This window comes from Oncorhynchus mykiss, chromosome 12, assembly GCF_057628025.1.
Source record: "Oncorhynchus mykiss isolate SJ-2025 chromosome 12, ASM5762802v1, whole genome shotgun sequence".
Lineage (NCBI taxonomy): Eukaryota > Metazoa > Chordata > Actinopteri > Salmoniformes > Salmonidae > Oncorhynchus > Oncorhynchus mykiss.
This window is the reverse complement of record NC_143033.1, coordinates 55731240-55751588: the sequence shown is the minus strand read 5'-3', so window position 1 is coordinate 55751588 and position 20349 is coordinate 55731240. Positions and strand designations below refer to the sequence as shown.

Here is a 20349-nt window from a genome sequence, read left to right as displayed (position 1 = left end):
GACATCTACTTTGTGCATGACACAATACATTTTCCCAACAATTGTGTACAGACATATCCTTTTATAATTCATTGTATCACAACTCCATTGGGTCAGAAGTTGACATACACCAAGTTGACTGAGAATTAAACAGCTTGGAAAATTCCAGAAAATGATGTCATTGCTTTAGAAGCTTCTGATAGGCTAATTGACATCATTGGAGTCAATTGGAGATGTACCTGTGGAGGTATTTTGCCTCTTTGCTTGACATCATGGGAAAATCAAAAGAAATCAGCCAAGACCTCAGGAAACAATTATAGACAAGTCTGGTTCATCCTTGGGAGCAATTTCCAAACGCCTGAAGGTACCAAGTTCATCTGTATAAACAATAGTACGCAAGTCTAAACACCATGGGTCCACACAGCTGTCATACCACTCAGGAAGGAGACGCGTTCTTTCTCTTAGAGATGAACGTACTTTGATGCGAAAAGTGCAAATCAATCCCAGAACAGCAAAAGGACCTTGTGAAGATGCTGGAGGATACGGGTACAAGTATCTATATCCACAGTAAAACGAGTCCTATATCAACATAACCTGAAAGGCCGCTCAGCAAGGAAGAGGAAGAGGCCAAAATGTACCTAACTTATTGTGGGATGCTTGTGGAAGGCTACCCGAAACATTTGACCCAAGTTAAACCATTTAAGACAAACTGAATTGGTCCACTCACACAGACAGCATCGTGAAGAAGGCGCAGCAGCGCCTCTTCAACCTCAGGAGGCTGAAGAAATTCGGCTTGTCACCAAAAGCACTCACAAACTTCTACAGATGCACAATCGAGAGCATCCTGGCGGGCTGTATCACCGCCTGGTATGGCAACTGCACCGCCCTCAACCGTAAGGCTCTCCAGAGGGTAGTGAGGTCTGCACAACGCATCACCGGGGGCAAACTACCTGCCCTCCAGGACACCTACACCACCCGATGTCACAGGAAGGCCATAAAGATCATCAAGGACATCAACCACCCGAGCCACTGCCTGTTCACCCCACTATCATCCAGAAGGCGAGGTCAGTACAGGTGCATCAAAGCTGGGACCGAGAGACTGAAAAACAGCTTCTATCTCAAGGCCATCAGACTGTTAAACAGCCACCACTAACATTGAGTGGCTGCTGCCAACACACTGACACTGACTCAACTCCATCCACTTTAATAATGGGAATTGATGGGAAATGATGTAAATATATCACTAGCCACTTTAAACAATGCTACCTTATATAATGTTACTTACCCTACATTATTCATCTCATATGCATACGTATATACTGTACTCTATATCATCGACTGTATCCTTATGTAATACATGTATCACTAGCCACTTTAAACTATGCCACTATGCCTACTCATCTCATTTGTACATACTGTACTCGATACCATCTACTGTATCTTGCCTATGCTGCTCTGTACCATCACTCATTCATATATCCTTATGTACATATTCTTTATCCCCTTACACTGTGTACAAGACAGTAGTTTTGGAATTGTTAGTTAGATTACTTGTTATTACTGCATTGTTGGAACTAGAAGCACAAGCATTTCGCTACACTCGCATTAACATCTGCTAACCATGTGTATGTGACAAATAAAATTTGATTTGATTTAAAGGCAATACACTCAATTAGTATTTGATAGCATGTAAACTTCTGACCCACTGGGAATGGGATGAAAGAAGGGTTTAAATAAATCATTTAACATTCTTAAAATAAAGTGGTGATCCTAAATGACCTAAGACAGGGAATTTTTACTAGGATTAAATGTCAGAAATTGTGAAACTGAGTTTAAATGTATTTGGCTAAGGTGTATGTAAACTTCTGACTTCAACTGTACATAAATGAATACACAAACAAATTTAGAACTCTCTTTCTTTCTCAGTGGCTCTTGGGCGTAACCAGGCCTTGAAGAGAGAGAAGCCCAAATGGAAGAGTGACTATCCAATGACGGACGGCCAGCTGCGCAGTAAGCGGGATGAGTTCTGGGACACTGCGCCTGCCTTCGAGGGCCGCAAGGAGATCTGGGACGCGCTCAGGGCCGCCGCCCAGGCCTTCGAGAGCAACGACCATGAACTGGCCCAGGCCATCATCGACGGGGCCAGCATAACATTGCCACACGGTACGACACACACCAAACATATCTACTCCTTTATCAGCTCTGTCTATCTGCCCCCTCTCTTTGTTAGCCTGTAACATAACACTGCCACACGATACGTCACACATTCCATAGACCCCTGCCCTCTTTCAACTGTCCCCTCACTGTTATAGCATAACACTGCCTCACGTTATGAAACACACACACCATCTCTCTACAGCAGACATGACACATCTATCAGCTCTCGCCCTCTATCTGTTCTACGTCTGTCACAATGATTCAACACACACACACACACACAGCCCTCTTTTTCTGCACACCATCCGTGTCATACTTTTCTGACTATTTTGAGGAAGTGTATACTGGCTACGGCTTCTCAAAATGGACAAATGGTACTATTGCTCCTTTTTTCTCTCGTTTTTCAATTGAAGGTCCTTTCAGAGAATATGTAAGCACACTTGTTCGGCTAGCTGAAGCATGCTGACGGCTTAACACACCTGGCTGTTTCGTGGTGTCCATTTTGGAGAGAGAAATGCCGTGGGATCTTTTGTGACCACAGGACCTCGGTTTAACATCTCATCCTAAGGACTCTGCAGGGCAGGGTCCCTGTCACTCCCCTGGGGCATTGGACTCTCCTTAGAGCAGAGGAAAGAGTGTCTGTCCCCTACTGGTTCTCCAACCTTACTGTGTCTTCACGGGTGGTCTCTCGACCAGACCCAATCCTGTTTAACTTCAGAGGAAAGCTGGCTGGGTGGTATGCCGGTTGGCTTTCCTGAGTCCTTTCTCTTATCTCGTCACACCATTACGTTGTCTCCGTCTCTGTTTTGCTTCAGTCAGTTCTGTCATCCAATTTCTCTGCATGCGAGGCAGCAGGCCCCTGCTTCCATATACTTCCCTACCAGCTGAAGCTGTCAGTCCGTGGTCTGTGGAGAGGAATATTACATAATCTCTTTAATCCCTCCTCCCAGACACACACACACACACACAGACAGGCAGACCAACACATCCATCCGTCCCCATGCAGCCTTGCTGATTGTGAGGCCGGCTGTTGAACAGAACCAATTAGCTCTATGAAGATAGTCCAACTGTCCTGCTCTGAAGTTACACTGCCGCAAAGAGCCAGATGCCAGCCGGCAGGCTGAGATACTGTAGAATAGATGGAATGAGCCATCAAGGTTAAGGTCAGCCTTGTGTTTGTCCATATTAACCTGCCCTCTGCTCTCCTTCTCTTTTGACTTCTGCTTTGAAGTCAGGTTCCCCACCCTCTACTCATCTTTTTTGGTCTCTCACCAAAAACACTGCTAAAAGGTTTGTGTGGTGCCTGCCTTGGCGCTGCTCTGGGAGTGGTTTGAATCTGAGCCATAGAGACAGCAGGGGAGAGTGGTTTGATCTGTACAGTGGCAGACAGGGTGAGCTCACCTTTAAAAGTCCATGCACCAACACAGAGCCCAGAGAGAAAGAGAAGGAGAGCGAGAAAGAGTGCCTGTATCTCAAGAATAAAGTTTTTTATTTTTATTGTCTGTTTGTGGGAACAGCATATGTGGGAACTCCTTCAAGACTATTGGAAAAGCATTCCAGTTGAAGTTGATTGAGCAAATGCCAAGAGTGTGCAAAGCTGTCAAGGCCAAGGGTGGCTTCTTTGAAGAATCCCAAATATAAAATATGGTTTGATTTGTTTAACACATTTGGTTACTACTTACTGTACATGATCCCATATGTGTTATTTCATAGTTTTGATGTCTTCACTATTATTTTACAATGTAGAAAATAGTAAAAATAAAGAAAAACCCTGGAAGTAGGTGTAGGTGTAGGTGTGTCAACTTTTGACTGGCACTGTAAGTATTCAGACTCTTTGCTATGTGAATTGAAAATGAGCTCAGGTCCATCCTGTTTCCATTGATCATCCTTGTCATGTTTCTACAACTTGATTGGAGTCCACCTGTGGTAAATCAAATTGATTGGACATGATTTGGAGGCACACACCTGTCTATATAAGGTCCCACAGTTGACAGTGCATGTTAGAGCAAAAACCAAGACAGGATTGTGTCGAGGCACAGATCTGGGGAAGGGTACAACAACAATTCTGCAGTAGTGAAGGTCCCCAAGAAAACAGTGGCCATCATTATTAAATGGAAGAAGTTTGGAACCACAAAGACTCTTCTTAGAGCTGGCCACCTGTCCAAACTGAGCAATCAGGGGAGAAGGGCTTTGGTCAGGGAGATGACCAAGAACCTGAAGGTCACACTGACATCTGTGGAGGTGGGAGAACCTTCCAGAAGGACAACCATCTCTGCAGCACTCCACCAATCAGGCCTTTATGGTAGAGTGGCCAGACAGAAGCCACTCCTCAGTAAAAGGCACATGACCGCCTGCTTGGAGTTTGCCAAAAGGCACCTAAAAACTCTGACTATGAGAAACAAGATTCTCTGGTCTGATGAAACCAAGATTGAACTCTTTGGCCTGAATGCCAAGCGTCACGTCTGGAGGAAACCTGACACCATCCCTACGGTGAAACAGGGTGGTGGCAGTATCATCCTGTTGGTATGTTTTTCAGCGTCAGGCACTGGGTGACTAGTCAGGATCGAGGCAAAGTACAGAGAGAGCCTTGATTTTAAAAACCTGCTCAAGACTTCAGACTGGGGCGAAGGTTCACCTTCCAACAGGACAACAACCCTAATCACACAGTCAATACAGTGCAGGAGTGGCTTCAGGACAAGTCTCTGAATGTCCTTGAGTGGCCCAGCCAGAGCCCGAACTTGAACCCAGTTGAACATCTCTGGAGAGACCTGAAAATAGCTATGCAGCGATGCTCCCCATCCATCCTGACAGAGCTTGAGAGGATCTGCAGAGAAGAATGGAAGAACTCCCAAAATACAGGTTTGCCAAGCATACCCAAGAAGACTCGAGGCTGTAATATTTGCCAAAGGTCATTCAACAAAGTACTGAGTAAAGGGTCTGAATATTTATGTAAATGTGATATTCCTCTTTATGTTTTAATACATTTGCAAACATTTCTGAAAAAACTATTTTTGCTTTGTCATAATGGGGTATTGTGTGTAGATTAGGGATTTTTTGGGGTGGGGAATAAGTCTAACGTAACAAAATGTGTAAAAAGTTAAGTGGTCTGAACACTTTCCGAATGCACAAATTAGAAAACTTAGATTTTTAGGCCATATCGCCCAGCCCTAATAAACACACACGCCCCTTCATGAGGTGGAAAAACACTGCCCCCGCTTTGCCTGTTCTATATGTCTGGTTATATGACCAGTGACATGACATGGTTGAAGCTGTTAGATGGTGTCTGGGAAGCTCTCAGCAAGGTTACCAACAGTACAAAGTACAAGAGTGCTGCCTCATCAGAACATGGATTTGGCCTGTGTTATTGTAAGACCTCTCCTGAGCCCATTCTCTCTCACGGCCCCCGGTCGCTCCATAATACACTGAGACATCCTTATCTCCCCCGCCAATCGTCTGCCATTTTGTCTCAGACCGGGTGTCACTGGGTTGGTGTAAATTAGCCTTGTGTATCCCCCCCCCCCCACCCCTGTCCAGATTAGAGGTAGATTAGCTGGGCTGGCTGGCTGCTTTAATGCGGTGCTGTGGAGCTGCAGCTGTGGATTCCTGAGGCCTGCGGTCAATGTCTCCTGAGAGAGCAGGGGAAAACACACCCCTCTAGTACATTGCAATCACTGGCAGACAGGCAGGGAGGGAGGAATCTCACAAACAGGCCTCTCTCGCTCTCCTCTCTCTCGGTCTCTCACACACAAAGGAAAATCAATCACCAGGGTTCAGTCAATATAGAATCTCTCCATATCAGCACTCCACTGGCATTGCTGTCCGACTGCCAGGTTCATAGATTCAGGCCTCCTTTGTCTTGTCAACATACTTCTATTACTACAGTAGCTATCAACATTTCTGACTGCCAGTTCATGAACATAATACAGGTGATGTGATCAGTTTGAGATATGGGTTACATGTTTGGTTATGAGAGGGTAGTTGACAGTGTTCCAGTGTCAGTTTTCCGCTACTGTGCATTCCTTTTAGACACGCCAGTCTTGGGCCTGTATCCACAAAGCGTCTCAGAGTAGGAGTGCAAGTTTTTAAAGTATAGATCATAAAGAATTAGAGCTATTGACAGGTGGGGACCTGATCCTAGATCAGCACTCCTACTCTGAGAGGCTTTATTGATACGGGCTCTGATCTACAATGAGTGGATGGATCTCAGCTGGAACTACAAAGTCTTGTGATATTATATGCCGGCCATGATTCTGAGTTACATCTGAGCAAAAGGGGGAGGCTTGTATGGCGAAGAACACCATCCCAACCGTGAAGCACGGGGGTGGCAGCATCATGTTGTTGGGGTGCTTTGCTGCAGGAGGGACTGGTGCACTTCACAAAATAGATGGCATCATGAGAAGGAACATGATGTGGATATATTGAAGCAACATCTCAAGACATCAGTAAGGTTGTCAGGAATCAGGAAGTTAAAGCTTGGTCGCAAATGGGTCTTCCAAATGGACAATGACCCCAAGCATACTTCCAAAGTTGTGGCAAAATGGCTTAAGGACAACAAAGTCAAGGTACTGGAGTGTCCATCACAAAGCTCTGACCTCAATCCTATAGAACATTTGTGGGCAGAACTGAAAAAGTGTGTGCAAGCAAGGAGGCCTATAAACCAGTTGCACCAGTTCTGTCAGGAGGAATGGGCCAAAATTCACCCAACTTATTGTGGGAAGCTTGTGGAATGCTACCCAAAATGTTTGACCCAAGTTAAACAATTGAAAGGCAATGCTACAAAATACTAATTGACTGTATGTAAACTTCTGACCCACTGGGAATGTGATGTGATGAAAGAAATAAAAGCTGAAATAAATAATTATCTGTACTATTATTCTGACATTTCACATTCTTAAAATAATAAAGTGATGATCCTAACAGACCTAAGACAGGGAATTTTTACCAGGATTAAATGTCAGGAATTGTGAAAAACTGAGTTTAAATGTATTTGGCTAAAGTGTATGTAAACAACACAGGAAACTTTTCCCACACTGCAGCAGTCCTCCCTTTCTGTGGAGTCTTATCGCATTGTGATATAATAAACATACCAGCACTGCAGTGCAGGGAGCATAACACACTGCATCACAAGACATATTCTACCTCCAGGATAAGACAAATAACAAGCTGGCACTTAATGGACTGTACAAGGCTATAAACAAGCAAGGAAACCTACATCCAGAGGCTACTGTTCTGGTTGCCTGGCGATTTTAATTCTGCGTCACTAAGACACATGATGCCCAACTTACTATGCCTGTACTCAGCCAATCTGTAAATAGCACACTCAACTACCTCATTCCCATATTGTTATTTATCTTCTTGCTCTTTTGCACCCCAGTATCTCTACTTGCACATCATCATCTGCACATCTATCACTCCAGTGTTAATGCTAAATTGTCATTATTTCGCCTCTGGCCTATTTATTGCCATACCTCCCTAATCTTCTACATTTGCACACACTGTACATATATTTTTCTATTGTGTTATTGTTTATGTGTAACTTGTTTTTGTCGCACTGCTTTGCTTTTTATCTTGGCAGGTCGCAGTTGTAAATGAGAACGTGTTCTCAACTGGCCTACCTGGTTAAATAAATGTTAAAATGGCTTAAGGACAGCAAAGTCAAAGTACTGGAGTGGCCATCACAAAGCCCTGACCTCAATCCTATAGAACATTTGTGAGCAGAATTGAAAAAGCGTGTGCGAGTAAGGAGGCCTATAAACCTGACTCAGTTACATCAGCTCTGTCAGGAGGAATGTACCAAAATTCACCCAACTTATTGTGGGAAGCTTGTGGAAAGCTACCCAAAATGTTTGACCCAAGTTAAACAATTTAAAGGCAATGCTACCAAATACTAATTGAGTGTATGTAAACTTCTGACCCACTGGGAATGTGATGAAAGAAATTAAAGCTGAAATAAATAATTCTCTCATTTCACATTCTTAAAATAAAGTGGTGATCCTAAATGACCTAAGACAGGGAATTTTTACTAGGATTAAATGTCAGGAATTGTGAAAAACTGATTTGGCTAAGGTGTATGTAAACTTCTGACTTCAACTGTACATAAATACAAATGAGTCTTAAGACAGTGATAGTAATTGCAATGAGGCCAAATATTGACATAAGTACAGTCGTGTAAACTAGTCATATATTACACTGTATACTCATTCTCTATGGTGTTTCTCCTGTTGGAACACTTTTACAACCAAGTTGATGTCTGCAGGATTTTAAATGAACAAAATATGTTGGGTGGGTTACTAAACTCCATAACGTGTTATCATGTGCAATGGGTGAATAGAGTCTGCAGACTAGAGGTCGACCGATAATGATTTTTCAACGCTCATACCGATACCGATTTATTGGAGGACCAAAAAAAGCCCATACCGATAATAAAAATACAAAATACAAAAAATATTTGTAATAATGACAATTACAACAATACTGAATGAACAATACTGAATGAAATATAATAAGTCAATCAAATCTATTTAGCCTCCAGTAAATAATGAAACATGTTCAATTTGGTTTAAATAATGCAAAAACAAAGTGTTGGAGAAGAAAGTAAAAGTGCAATATGTGCCATGTAAGAAAGCTAACGTTTAAGTTCCTTGCTCAGAACATGAGAACATATGAAAGCTGGTGGTTCCTTTTAACATGAGTCTTCAATATTCCCAGGTAAGAAGTTTTAGGTTGTAGTTATTATAGGAATTATAGGACTATTTCTCTCTATACCATTTGTATTTCATATACCTTTGACTATTGGATGTTCTTATAGCCACTTTAGTATTGCCAGTATAACAGTATAGCTTCCGTCCCTCTCCTCGCCACTACCTGGGCTCGAACCAGGAACACATCGACAACAGCCACCCTCGAAGCAGCGTTACCCATGCAGAGCAAGGGGAACAACTACTCCAAGTCTCAGAGAGAGTGACGTTTGAAATGCTATTAGCGCGCACCCCGCTAACTAGCTAGCCATTTCACATCGGTTACACCAGCCTAATCTCGGGAGTTGATAGGCTTGAAATCATAAACCGCTCAATGCTTGAAGCATTGTGAAGAGCTGCTGGCAAAACACACGAAAGTGCTGTTTGAATGAATGCTTACGAACCTGCTGGTGCCTACCATCGCTCAGTCAGACTGCTCTATCAAATCATAGACTTAATTATAACATAACACACAGAAATACGAGCCCTAGGTCATTATTATGGTCGAATCTAGAAACTCAATTCGAAAACAAAACATTTATTCTTTCAGTGAAATACAGAACCGTTTCGTATTTTATCTAACGGGTGGTATTCATAAGTCTAAATATTCCTGTTACATTGCATAACCTTCAATGTTATGTCGTAATTACGTAAAATTCTGGCAAATTAGTTCGCAATGAGCCAGGAGGCCCAAACTGTTGCATATACCCTGACTCTGCGTGCAATGAACGCAAGAGAAGTGACACAATTTCACCTGGTTAATATTGCCTGCTAACCTGGATTTCTTTTAGCTAAATATGCAGGTTTAAAAATATATACTTCTGTATATTGATTTTAAGAAAGGCATTGATGTTTATGGTTAGGTACAGTTGTGAAACGACTGTTTTTTTCGCGAATGTGCTTTTGTTAAATCATCCCCCGTTTGGCGAAGTTGGCTGTCTTTGTTAGGAAGAAATAGTCTTCACACTGTTTGCAATGAGCCAGGCGGCCCAAACTGCTGCATATACCCTGACTCTGTTGCAAGAGAAGTGACACCATTTTTCCTAGTTAAAAATACATTTATGTTAGCAGGCAATATTAACTAAATATGCAGGTTTAAAAATATATACTTGTGTATTGATTTTAAGAAAGGCATTGATGTTTATGGTTAGGTAGAAGTTGGAGCAACGACAGTCCTTTTTTGCGTAACAGGCAGGCTCCTCGTGGAGTGCAATGTAATCAGGTGGTTAGAGCGTTGGACTAGTTAACCGTAAGGTTGCAAGATTCAATCCCCGAGCTGAAAAATTTGTTGTTCTGCCCCTGAACAAGGTAGTTAACCCACCGTTCCTAGGCTGTCAAAAAATAAGAATGTGTTCTTAACTGACTTGCCTAGTTAAATAAAGGTGTAAAAAAAAAAAAAAGGCTAAATCGGTGTCCAAAATTACCGATTTCCGATTGTTATGAAAAACTTGATTTCGGCCCTAATTAATCGGCCATTCCGATTAATCGGTCGACCTCTACTGCAGACACACAATGCATACAGCAGCAGAACGTGTAGTGTTTTTACAAGAGTAGGGAACACTGAAAGGTTCAGTTTACATATTTGACAAGCTATTAGCAAGTTAGACAGACAAACCATGACATTTTCCCCCATTCTGAAGTCCCCACATCATGCATTGTGCTAAAAGTTAACTTACCTTACATTCGCTATAAAGTAGTGGGTGGTGGTCACGAAGATGACTCGAGATTTGAAGTGTTGCCCCCTTTCGCAGTGACTTTTTTTTGGGGGGGGGGGGGGCATATTCTGCAGACAGTGGGACCATCTTCAGTTAAGTTTCCCTCAGCACTCTTGAAAAAAACCAAAATACGACCACACTTTAGATTTGGTCCTTTTGGAAGGCTGAAAAATCTCCCAATCGCTGTCACTGCCTTCCGCCATGTTTTTACACAAAACAAAACCCACGTTGCATTCTGCGCCTGCGTCAGACTGTCGCTTACTTTTGTTGATGCTGGACAGTATTTACCGTGAGTTTTTCAAACCGTGATAATCAAACACGGTTTTAATGATAATTTAACATTTGAAACTGTAATATTAACCGTTGGGAATTTTACCGTGGTTTATCGTGAATCTGGAAACCGTGTCTTCCCTACGCACTACCCTCTAGTAAACTTGCAGTCGGAGGCTGAGCAGTTGCCATACCAGGCAGTGATGCAACCCGTCAGGATGCTCTCTGGGTGCAGCTGTAAAACCTTTTGAGGATCTGAGGACCCATGCCAAATCTTTTCAGTCTCCTGAGGGGGAATATGTTTTGTCGTACCCTCTTCACGGCTGTCTTGGTGTGCTTGGACCATGTTAGTTTGCTGGTGATGTGGACGCCTAGGAACTTAAAGCTCTCAACCTGCTCCACTACAGCCCTGTCGATGAGAATGGGGGCGTGCTCGGTCCTCTTCCTGTAGTCCACAATCATCTCCTTTGTCTTGATCACGTTGAGGGATAGGTTGTTGTCCTGGCACCACACGGTCAGGTCTCTGACCTCCTCCCTATAGGCTGCTTCATTGTTGTGATCAGGCCTACCACTGTTGTGTCATCAGCAAACTTAATGATGGTGTTGGAGCCGTGCAGTAATGAGTGAACAGGGAGTACAGGAGGGGACTGAACACGCAACCCTGAGGGCCCCCCCCCCCCGTGTTGAGGATCAGCGTGGCGGATGTGTGGTTACCTACCCTTACCACCCAGCAGTGGCCCATCATGAAGTCCAGGATCCAGTTGCAGAGGGTGGTGCTTAGTCCCGGGGTCCTTAGCTAAGTGATGAGCTTTGAGGGCACTATGGTGTTGAACGCTGAGCTGTAATCAATGAACAGCATTCTCACTTAGGTGTTCCTTTTGTCCAGGTGTGAAAGAGCAGTGTGGAGTGCAATAGAGAGTTGCATCATCTGTGGATCTGTTGGTGCGGTATGCAAATTGGAGTGGGTCTAGGGTTTCTGGGATAATGGTGTTGATGTGAGCCATGACCAGCCTTTTAAAATTATTTCATGGCTACAGACGTGAGTACTACAGGTCGGTAGTCATTTAGGCAAGTTACCTTATAGTGTTATTGGGCACAGGGACTATTGTGGTCCAACGAGCGTCGGAGCCGGTGTAGTACAATTCTATCTTAGTCCTGTATTGACGCTTTGCCTGTTTGATGGTTCGTCAGAGGGCATAGCGGGATTTCTTATAAGCTTCTGGGTTAGAGTCCAGCTCTTTGAAAGTGGCAGCTCTACCTTTTTAGCTCAGTGTGAATGTTGCCTGTTATCCATGTCTTCTGGTTGGGGTATGTACGTGCAGTCACTGTGGGGACGACGTCATCGATGGACTTATTGATGAAGCCAGTGACTGATGTGGTGTACTCCTCAATGCCATCGGGAGAATCCCAGCACATATTCCAGTCTGTGCTAGCAAAACAGTCCTGTAACAGTCCTGTAGTTTTAGTATATGCTTCATCTGACCACTTTTTTTCATAGACCGAGTCACTGGTCCTTCCTGCTTTAATTTTTGCTTGTTAGCAGGAATCAGGAGGATAGAGTTATGGTCAGATTTGCCAAATGGAGGGAGAGCTTTGTACGCGTCTCTGTGTGTGGAGTAAAGGTGGTCTAGAATTTCTTTCCCTCTGGATGCACATTTAACATGCTGATAGAAATGAGGTGAAACTGATTTAAGTTTCCCTGCATTAAAGTCCCCAGCCATTAGGAGTGCCGCCTCTGGATGAGCGTTTTCCTGTTTGCTTATGGTGCTATACAGCTTATTAAGTGCGGTTTCAGTGCCAGCATCGGTCTGTGGTGGTATGTAGACAGCTACAAAAAAAAATACAGATGAAAACTCTAGGTAGGTAGTGTGGTCTACAGCTTATCATGAGATACTCTACCTCAGATGAGCAAAACCTTGAGACTTCCTTAGATATCTTGCACCAGCTGTTGTTTACATGTATGCATAGGCCCCCGCCCCGTGTCTTACCAGAGGCTGCGGTTCGCAGTTCTGATGTCCAGATGCTCTTTTTGGTCACGAGACGGTAGCAGCAACATTATGTACAAAACAAGTTACAAACCATGTGGAAAAACAAACAAAATAGCATGGTTGGTTAAGAGCCGATAAGACGGCAGCCATTCCCTCCGGCACCATCTTCATGTCCAAGGGCGCGTTCTGAGAGCAGGCGCAGAACAGCTGGCTGGCATATTCACAGTAATTTTCAACCTCTCCTGGTCCCAGTCTGTAATCCCCACATGTTTTAAGATGACCACAATCATTCTTGTCCCCAAGAACTCTTAAGGCTTCGTGACACAATGACTGCTGTCCTGTAGCTCTCACTTCTGTAATCATGAAGTGCTTTGAGAGGCTGGTTATGGCACACATTAACTCCACAATCCCAGACACCCTAGACCCACTCCAATTTGCATACCGCACCATCATATCCATAGACGACGCAATCTCAATTGCTCTCCACACTGTCCTCACCCACCTAGATAAGAGTGAATAAAAAAGTAAATAAAAAAATAATTACCGCACAAAACATTTTCTGATAGGGATTTATTGATACAAGTAATGCGTGCCGGCAGTCAGTCACGTAACCCCTCTCTCCCACTCTGAGCCATTCGGTATTGTTGTTTATGTATGTAGCTAGTGAGCTAAGCTGTAGCATTAGCAATGTCTTTCAAGGGGAGACGACTCACAAATGTGGAAATTCTGGAGATTTTTATAAATGAGTATGAAAGTCAGGAATCAGATTCTGACAGTGACAGTGAGGAGCTGCCCCACCAACCTTGTAGCCATTGAGAACCCTGAATCTGAGGACCCCTTGTCTACTGACGAAGTCCCAGGTCCCTTCTGAAGATGATGGTGGAGGCAGACCGACAGTGGATGAAGTACAGGAGGTCTGTGGTAGCTGGAAGGCCGCCGGCTATTTCACCCCTCCTGGTCCTGCAGTTTGCTTTGAGTCCCAGTCTGGAGTGCAAAGCCCCTTCCCATTTCCCTCTGAGGCAGAGGGCTTCAAGCTATTTCGGACAGAGGAGCTGGTGGGAGACATAGTAGAGGAGACCAATCGCTATGCCTTGCAGCTACATGAGAAGAGGGATCCAGGAGTGAGGGAGAAACTCCCTAAATGGGTGACAACCACAATTAGTGAAATGTATACCTTCCTGGTGACAGAAAGAATAACTCCCTAAGAGAATACTGGAGCACAGATCCTATGTTTGCAGCTCCCTTCTTTGCCACCCTCTTTTCCTAGTTCTGCTGCAATACCTGTATTTCGTCAACAATGCTACTGCCATCCTAAATGACCCGTTATGCAAAATAAGAAATGTTCTTACCAGCCTGACATCAGCATTTGGTTTGGTCTTTGTGCCATACAAGGACCTATGGGTTGATGAGTCCCTGATGTTATGGAAGGGTAGACTGGCGTTCCGTCAATATATTCCCTCCAAAAGGCACAGGTTTGGTGTCAAGTTCTTTGTCATGTGTGACGTGAAGACAGGATTAGTCCAGGACATTATAGTTTACACAGGGTCCACCACTGACATCCAACATTATGAGGGGCTTGGGGTGTCCAGGTCTGTGATGCCCACGCCGGCTCCTCATCTCGGCAAGGGACACACTTTGTATGTGAACAATTGGTACAGCAGTCCCACACTCTTCCAGAATCTGCTCTCCAACAGCACAGGGGCCTGTCAACAGGAAGGGGATGCCGGCATTCGGATGCAGGAAGATGCAGAGAGGGGAGGTGGAGTTCAAGGAGAACGGTCAACAGCGGGCAGTAAAGTGTGCATGACAAACAAGACGTCCATGTCCTCTCCACTGTCCATACAGCAACCATGTCGGCCACAGGGAAGGTGGACCACCTGACGGGAGAGAGAGATTAAACCAGACTGACTGTGTGCTTGACTATAACCTCAAAATGGGGGCAGTGGATAAGGCTGACATGATAAACAGCTTTGTGAAATGCACTAGGAAAACGAGTGGTATAAGAAGATATTTTTTCCATTTGATCGACACTGCTGACCTCAATGGCCACACAGTTCAGCGCCAACTAACAGGTGAGATGATTACTGAACAAGGTATTTTTTGTAATTGGACGTACAGTTCACATACAGTTTCATTATGCAACTATAGTGACAATATCTTACCCACCTACCCACTGCCTCATCATCCTCTCCCCTCCCTCATCCTCCCCACTCCCTCATTGGTAAAGTAATTACCTACCAAAAGTACAGAGAGAACCTCATGAGAGAGCTGCTGGAGGAGCACCACACCCCTCGGTGCCCATCCAATGGGGGTAGTCCTGCTGCAGACAATCCCCTATGCCTCACTGCATGGAATGTCCCCTGCAAAGTCCCTGCAAACTGCTGCTCAAGGTAGTCGAACACGAGACACTGCCTAGTCTGCCGGTCTGGCACCGGAAGGAGGAAGCAGAGGTTGACAAAGCACCCGCGTTTAGCTTATGACACACCTCTGGGTTTCACCATGCTTTGGGGAGTACCATATGCTCAGGTACTATTGAGCACATCTGTAGCGATTACTGACTGACTGACCTGACAGGTGACTTGACCGGTGATCTGCTATGATACTATGATACTGTGCCTTTTAGAGGTGGAAATGCAGTTGTTGTTCAGTCACTGCATGAATATGAAATATGGGTTAAATATGGGTTATATTCATAAGTTGCCAGTCTTTTCTAGCTGTTTTTTTCCCCTCTAGTAAAACAAGTTTTTGTTGTTCAACCACCACCCAATACTTCAATAAAATGGATGACAATTCCATATAGTCCTGTGTGTTTTCTTGCTGTGTTTTCACCCAGTAAAACTGTTAAGGAGTGTACACTAACATACAAACGCTGGCCTCAATCTTCAGCTCCAAAGATGTCCAGCTCCAGTTGTGATACTGGCAAATAATGTTCAATACTGTTGTCTGGTTTCTGAAAGTACAGAATAAAGAGGAATTATTAGAATACGATATAGCAAGTAACATAACACTGCTATAAAAATAACAAATTGCATTGACAAAATCACAAATATGAGTTATATAACAGTAAGAAACAGTAACTGTTAAACTCCACAAGGGGGCAGGGCAGAGCTATGCTAAACAGGCCAAATGAAAACATAAGGCCAGGGTAGCTTCAAAAGACAACACAAGCTAATACCTCTCTAACGCAATTAGCATTGTTTTACAGCGCTAATAGAAGAATGTAGCTAGCTACATAAGCACGATTGAGTATAACATAAAGGCTATGAAATGAGTGACCTTACCTTGCGCGTCTGCGGTTATCAATCAAATTTATTTATATAGCCCTTCTTACATCAGCTGATGTCACAAAGTGCTGTACAGAAACCCACCCTAAAACCCCAAACAGCAAGCAATACAGGTGTAGAAGCACGGTGGCTAGGAAAAACTCCCTAGAAAGGCCATGAGTTTTTGAGGCTATGAGGGGTGGCCAGTCCTCTTCTGGCTGTGCCGCGTGGAGATTATAACAGAACATGGCCAAGATGTTCAAATGCTCAAAGATAACGAGCAAGGTCAAATAATAATCACAGTGGTTGTCGAGGGTGCAACAGGTCAGCACCGCAGGAGTAGATGTCAGTTGGCTTTTCATAGCCAATCATCTCTACCGCTCCTGCTGTCTCTAGAGAGTTGAAAACAGCAGGTCTGGGACAGGTAGCACGTCCGGTGAACAGGTCAGGGTTCCATAGCCGCAGGCAGAACAGTTGAAACTGGAGCAGCAGCACGGCCAGGTGGACTGTGGACAGCAAGGAGTCAGGTCAGGTAGTCCTGAGGCATGGTCCTAGGGTTCAGGTTCTCCAAAAGAAAGAAAGAGAGCGAGAATTAGAGAGAGCATACTTAAATTCACACAGGACACCAGATAAGACAGGAGAAATACTCCAGATACAACAGACTGACCCTAGCCCACCGACACATAAACTACTGCAGCACAAATATTGGAGGCTGAGACAGGAGGGTTCGGGAGACATTGTGGCCCCGTCCGACAATACCCCCGGACAGGGCCAACCAGGCAGGATTTAACCCCACCCACTTTGGGAATACAAACACATATTATGCTCCATACATACAGTGAGCCCTTACTTTGAAAGAAACTCACCCATGTCCACAGTTATTATCATGTAGTAATGAAAACAACAATGAAGGCGACGCGAGCACCAGCCAGAAAATGTGAACAAGTTTATGCAGGTCCTTTTCTAACTGTTTGGGGTCTTGCTGTCAAGTTGCAGTCTATAATTACTTGTAATTATCTTCCGGCACCCCGCCCATCCACTCAAGATAAAACTGTCCCGTGGCTGAATCTAGTTGATGATCCCTGCTCTGATGGGCCCTAGTGCACTAAATAGGGAATAGGTTGTCATTTGAGACATGGAGCTGGGTGGGAATGAGAAGGGTCAGTGCTGCTATAGCTATAGCATAACCAGTCCATGGAGACTTCATTGCTTTACAGTACTGTAGCAACATGTAGCCATTAGGCCTGTACAAGCTGAACACTCCATTCAATAGCTCTGAAATATCACACATTACACTTGGCAAGGGCCAGTTTTCCTGCGTCATTTCATAAGCAGCACCCATGTGTCTCTAAAGGGGGTTAATGTAACTCTCCTGTTCTGTCAGCGATGATCTTGTTAAGTCAGTGGGCCTGTGCGAGAGAGAGAACACACTTTACCGTGGGCATCGTGTGCCCCTGAACGCTGCTCCTTTACACTCAGGTGAACATTAAAGGGGCATCTCAAAGACATGCCAGCACTGCCTCTACGTCTGATGCATGGTGGTAATTGAGTGGGCCTGTCGTCTGGCCTTGGCTGGCGTTTTGATGGTCCAATTGTTCCCAGCCATCTGGTGTCATTGAGGAGCTGTTGTAGCGCTGAGTGTAATGGCTCTGGTGGGAGGCCAGACCCATCGCTCTTTAGGACGCTTTCCCGGGGGGTGTATTAAAGAGAGAAGTGTGCGTTTGTTTACCAACTCGTAGAAGAAGAAAAAATGACATGGAGATGGCATCAATGGCGCTGGCCATGCTCTCACAGATGCCATAATGGGACAGAGACAATGTTGCATCCTCTAACTAGATATTGACTACTATTCTCTCTCTGCCTTTTCATCTCCATCTATCTATTCTCCATCTTTCTATACTGAACTAAAAATACAAAACACAACATGTAAATTGTCAGTCCCCTGTTACATGAGCTGAAATAATAAATCACAGTGTTCCATACACACTAAAAGCTTATTTCTCGCAATTTGTTTACAATTTTTTTTTTTTTTTTTTTTTGCCAAGATCATCCATCCACCTGACAAGTGTGGCATAACAAGAAGCTGATTAAAGAACATGCTCATTACACAAGTGCACCTTGTACAGTTTTGTGTGCAGTTTTGTCGCACAACACAATGCCACAGAAGTCTCCACTTTTGAGGGAGCGTGGAATTAGCATGCTGACTACAGGAATGTCCACCAGAGCATGCTGACTACAGGAATGTCCACCAGAGCATGCTGACTACAAGAATGTCCACCAGAGCATGCTGACTACAGGAATGTCCACCAGAGCTGTTGCCAGATAATGTAATGTTCATTTCTCTACCATAAGCCACCTCCAATGTCATTTTAGAGAATTTGGCAGTACGTCCAACCGACCTCATAACCGTAGACCACGTGTAACCATGCAAGCCTCGGACCTCCACATTCGGCTTCTTCACTTGCGGGATTGTCTGAGACCAGCCACCCGGACCGCTGATGAAATTGAGTATTTCTTTCTATAATAAAGCCCTTTTGTGGGGAAAAATAAATTATGATTTACTGGGCCTGGCTCCCCAGTGGGTGTGCCTATGCCCACCCATGGCTGCGCCCCTGCCTTGTCATGTGAAATCAATAGATTAGGCCTAATTTATTTATTTCAATTGACTGATTTCATGATTACTGTCCTCCCATTACTTCTGCTTTTCTTTAGAAGGATAAATTGTTTCTCTTCACTGGCCACTGTACAGTACCACCTCTTCTTCTCCTCCCATCATCACTAATTTTCTCTAAATGGGAAAGAGAAAGAGAGCGAGAGAGAGAGAGCTACCAAACATTGGAAAGAGACCACTTTAGCTGAATAGTTAACCAGTGTAAAATACCCCCAAACAAATAAAAACCTTAACCAAATACAGAATTAGTGATCATAGCCTGGCAATTGAAACCGGACACCATCAAAATACATGGTTGGCCAGAGAGGAGAGACTCATCAGGAGGGGTCAGGAGAGATAGAAAGTGGAGAACATCACCTGGCTCAAATATATATGAATTAAAGTTTCCTTCTTCGCAAATTCAAAATGAAAAGTTCTACATTCACAAAACAATCAAACAATGATAAACGTTGTATACTTTTGGGGAAAATTCCACAAGGAAGGAAATAGAAGTACCAACAGTCATTTGACATTTTATTTGTTGAATTACATTCTAAACATTGACCATTATTATATTTCTGTATTGGATACTTATTGATACGATATATATGCAAGTACCAGTCAAAAGTTGACACACCTACTCATTCCAGGGTATTTCTTTATTTTTACTATTTTCTACATTGTAGAATAATAGTGAAGACAAAACTATGAAATAACACATATGGAATGATGTACTAACCAAAAAAAGAGATTCTTCAAAGTAGCCAACCATTGCCTTGATGACAATCTATATGCGACTGCTCTCAGCTGAACAACAGCCTATCGACTAAATAATCCACCAGTCAAATAAAATGGGGTCAGTGCTAATATAATACACACATATATAGTATACACTCAAGGACATTCAGAGACTTGTCCCGAAGCCACTCCTGCGTTGTCTTGCCTGTGTGCTTAGGGTCGTTGTCCTGTAGGAAGGTGAACCTTCGCCCCCAGTCTGAGGTACTTAGCGCTCTGGAGCAGATTTTCATCAAGGATCTTTTCTCCAATCATCTTTCCCTCGATCCTGACTAGTCTCCCAGTCCCTGCCGCTGAAAAACATCTCCACAGCATGATGCTGCCACCACTATGCCTCACTGTAGCGATGGTGCCCAGTTTCCTCCAGACATGACGCTTGGCATTCAGGCCAAAGGGTTCAATCTTGGTTTCATCAGACCAGAGGTCAGAGTCTTTAGGTGCCTTTTGGCAAATTCCAAGCAGGCTGTCATGTACCTTTTACTGAGGAGTGGCTTCTGTCTGGCCACTCTACCATAAAGGCCTGATTGGTGGAGTGCTGAAGAAATGGTTGTCTTTCTGGAAGGCTCTCCCATCTCCACAGAGGAACTCTGGAGCTCTGACTGAGTGACCACAGGGTTCCTGGTCAACTCCCTGACCAAGGCCCTTCTCCCCTGATTGCTCAGTTTGGCTGGGTGGACAGCTCTTCGTGGTCCCAAACTTCTTCCATTTAAGAATGATGGAGGTTAATGTGCTCTTGGAGACCTTCAATGCTGAAGACATTTTTTGGTTCCTGCCGGATCTGTGCCTCAACACAAT

General features: G+C 44.1%; 1 protein-coding gene across 1 annotated transcript in view; it reads left to right on the top strand.

The window, feature by feature from the left end:
- The window catches only part of ubtd2 (ubiquitin domain containing 2), a 64498-nt gene that overhangs the window by 28848 nt on the left and 15301 nt on the right, over positions 1-20349 (top strand). The window contains exon 2 of the mRNA XM_021624181.3: positions 1906-2142. Coding sequence (XP_021479856.1) covers positions 1906-2142 — 237 coding nt within the window. The remainder of the gene's footprint in view (positions 1-1905; positions 2143-20349) is intronic.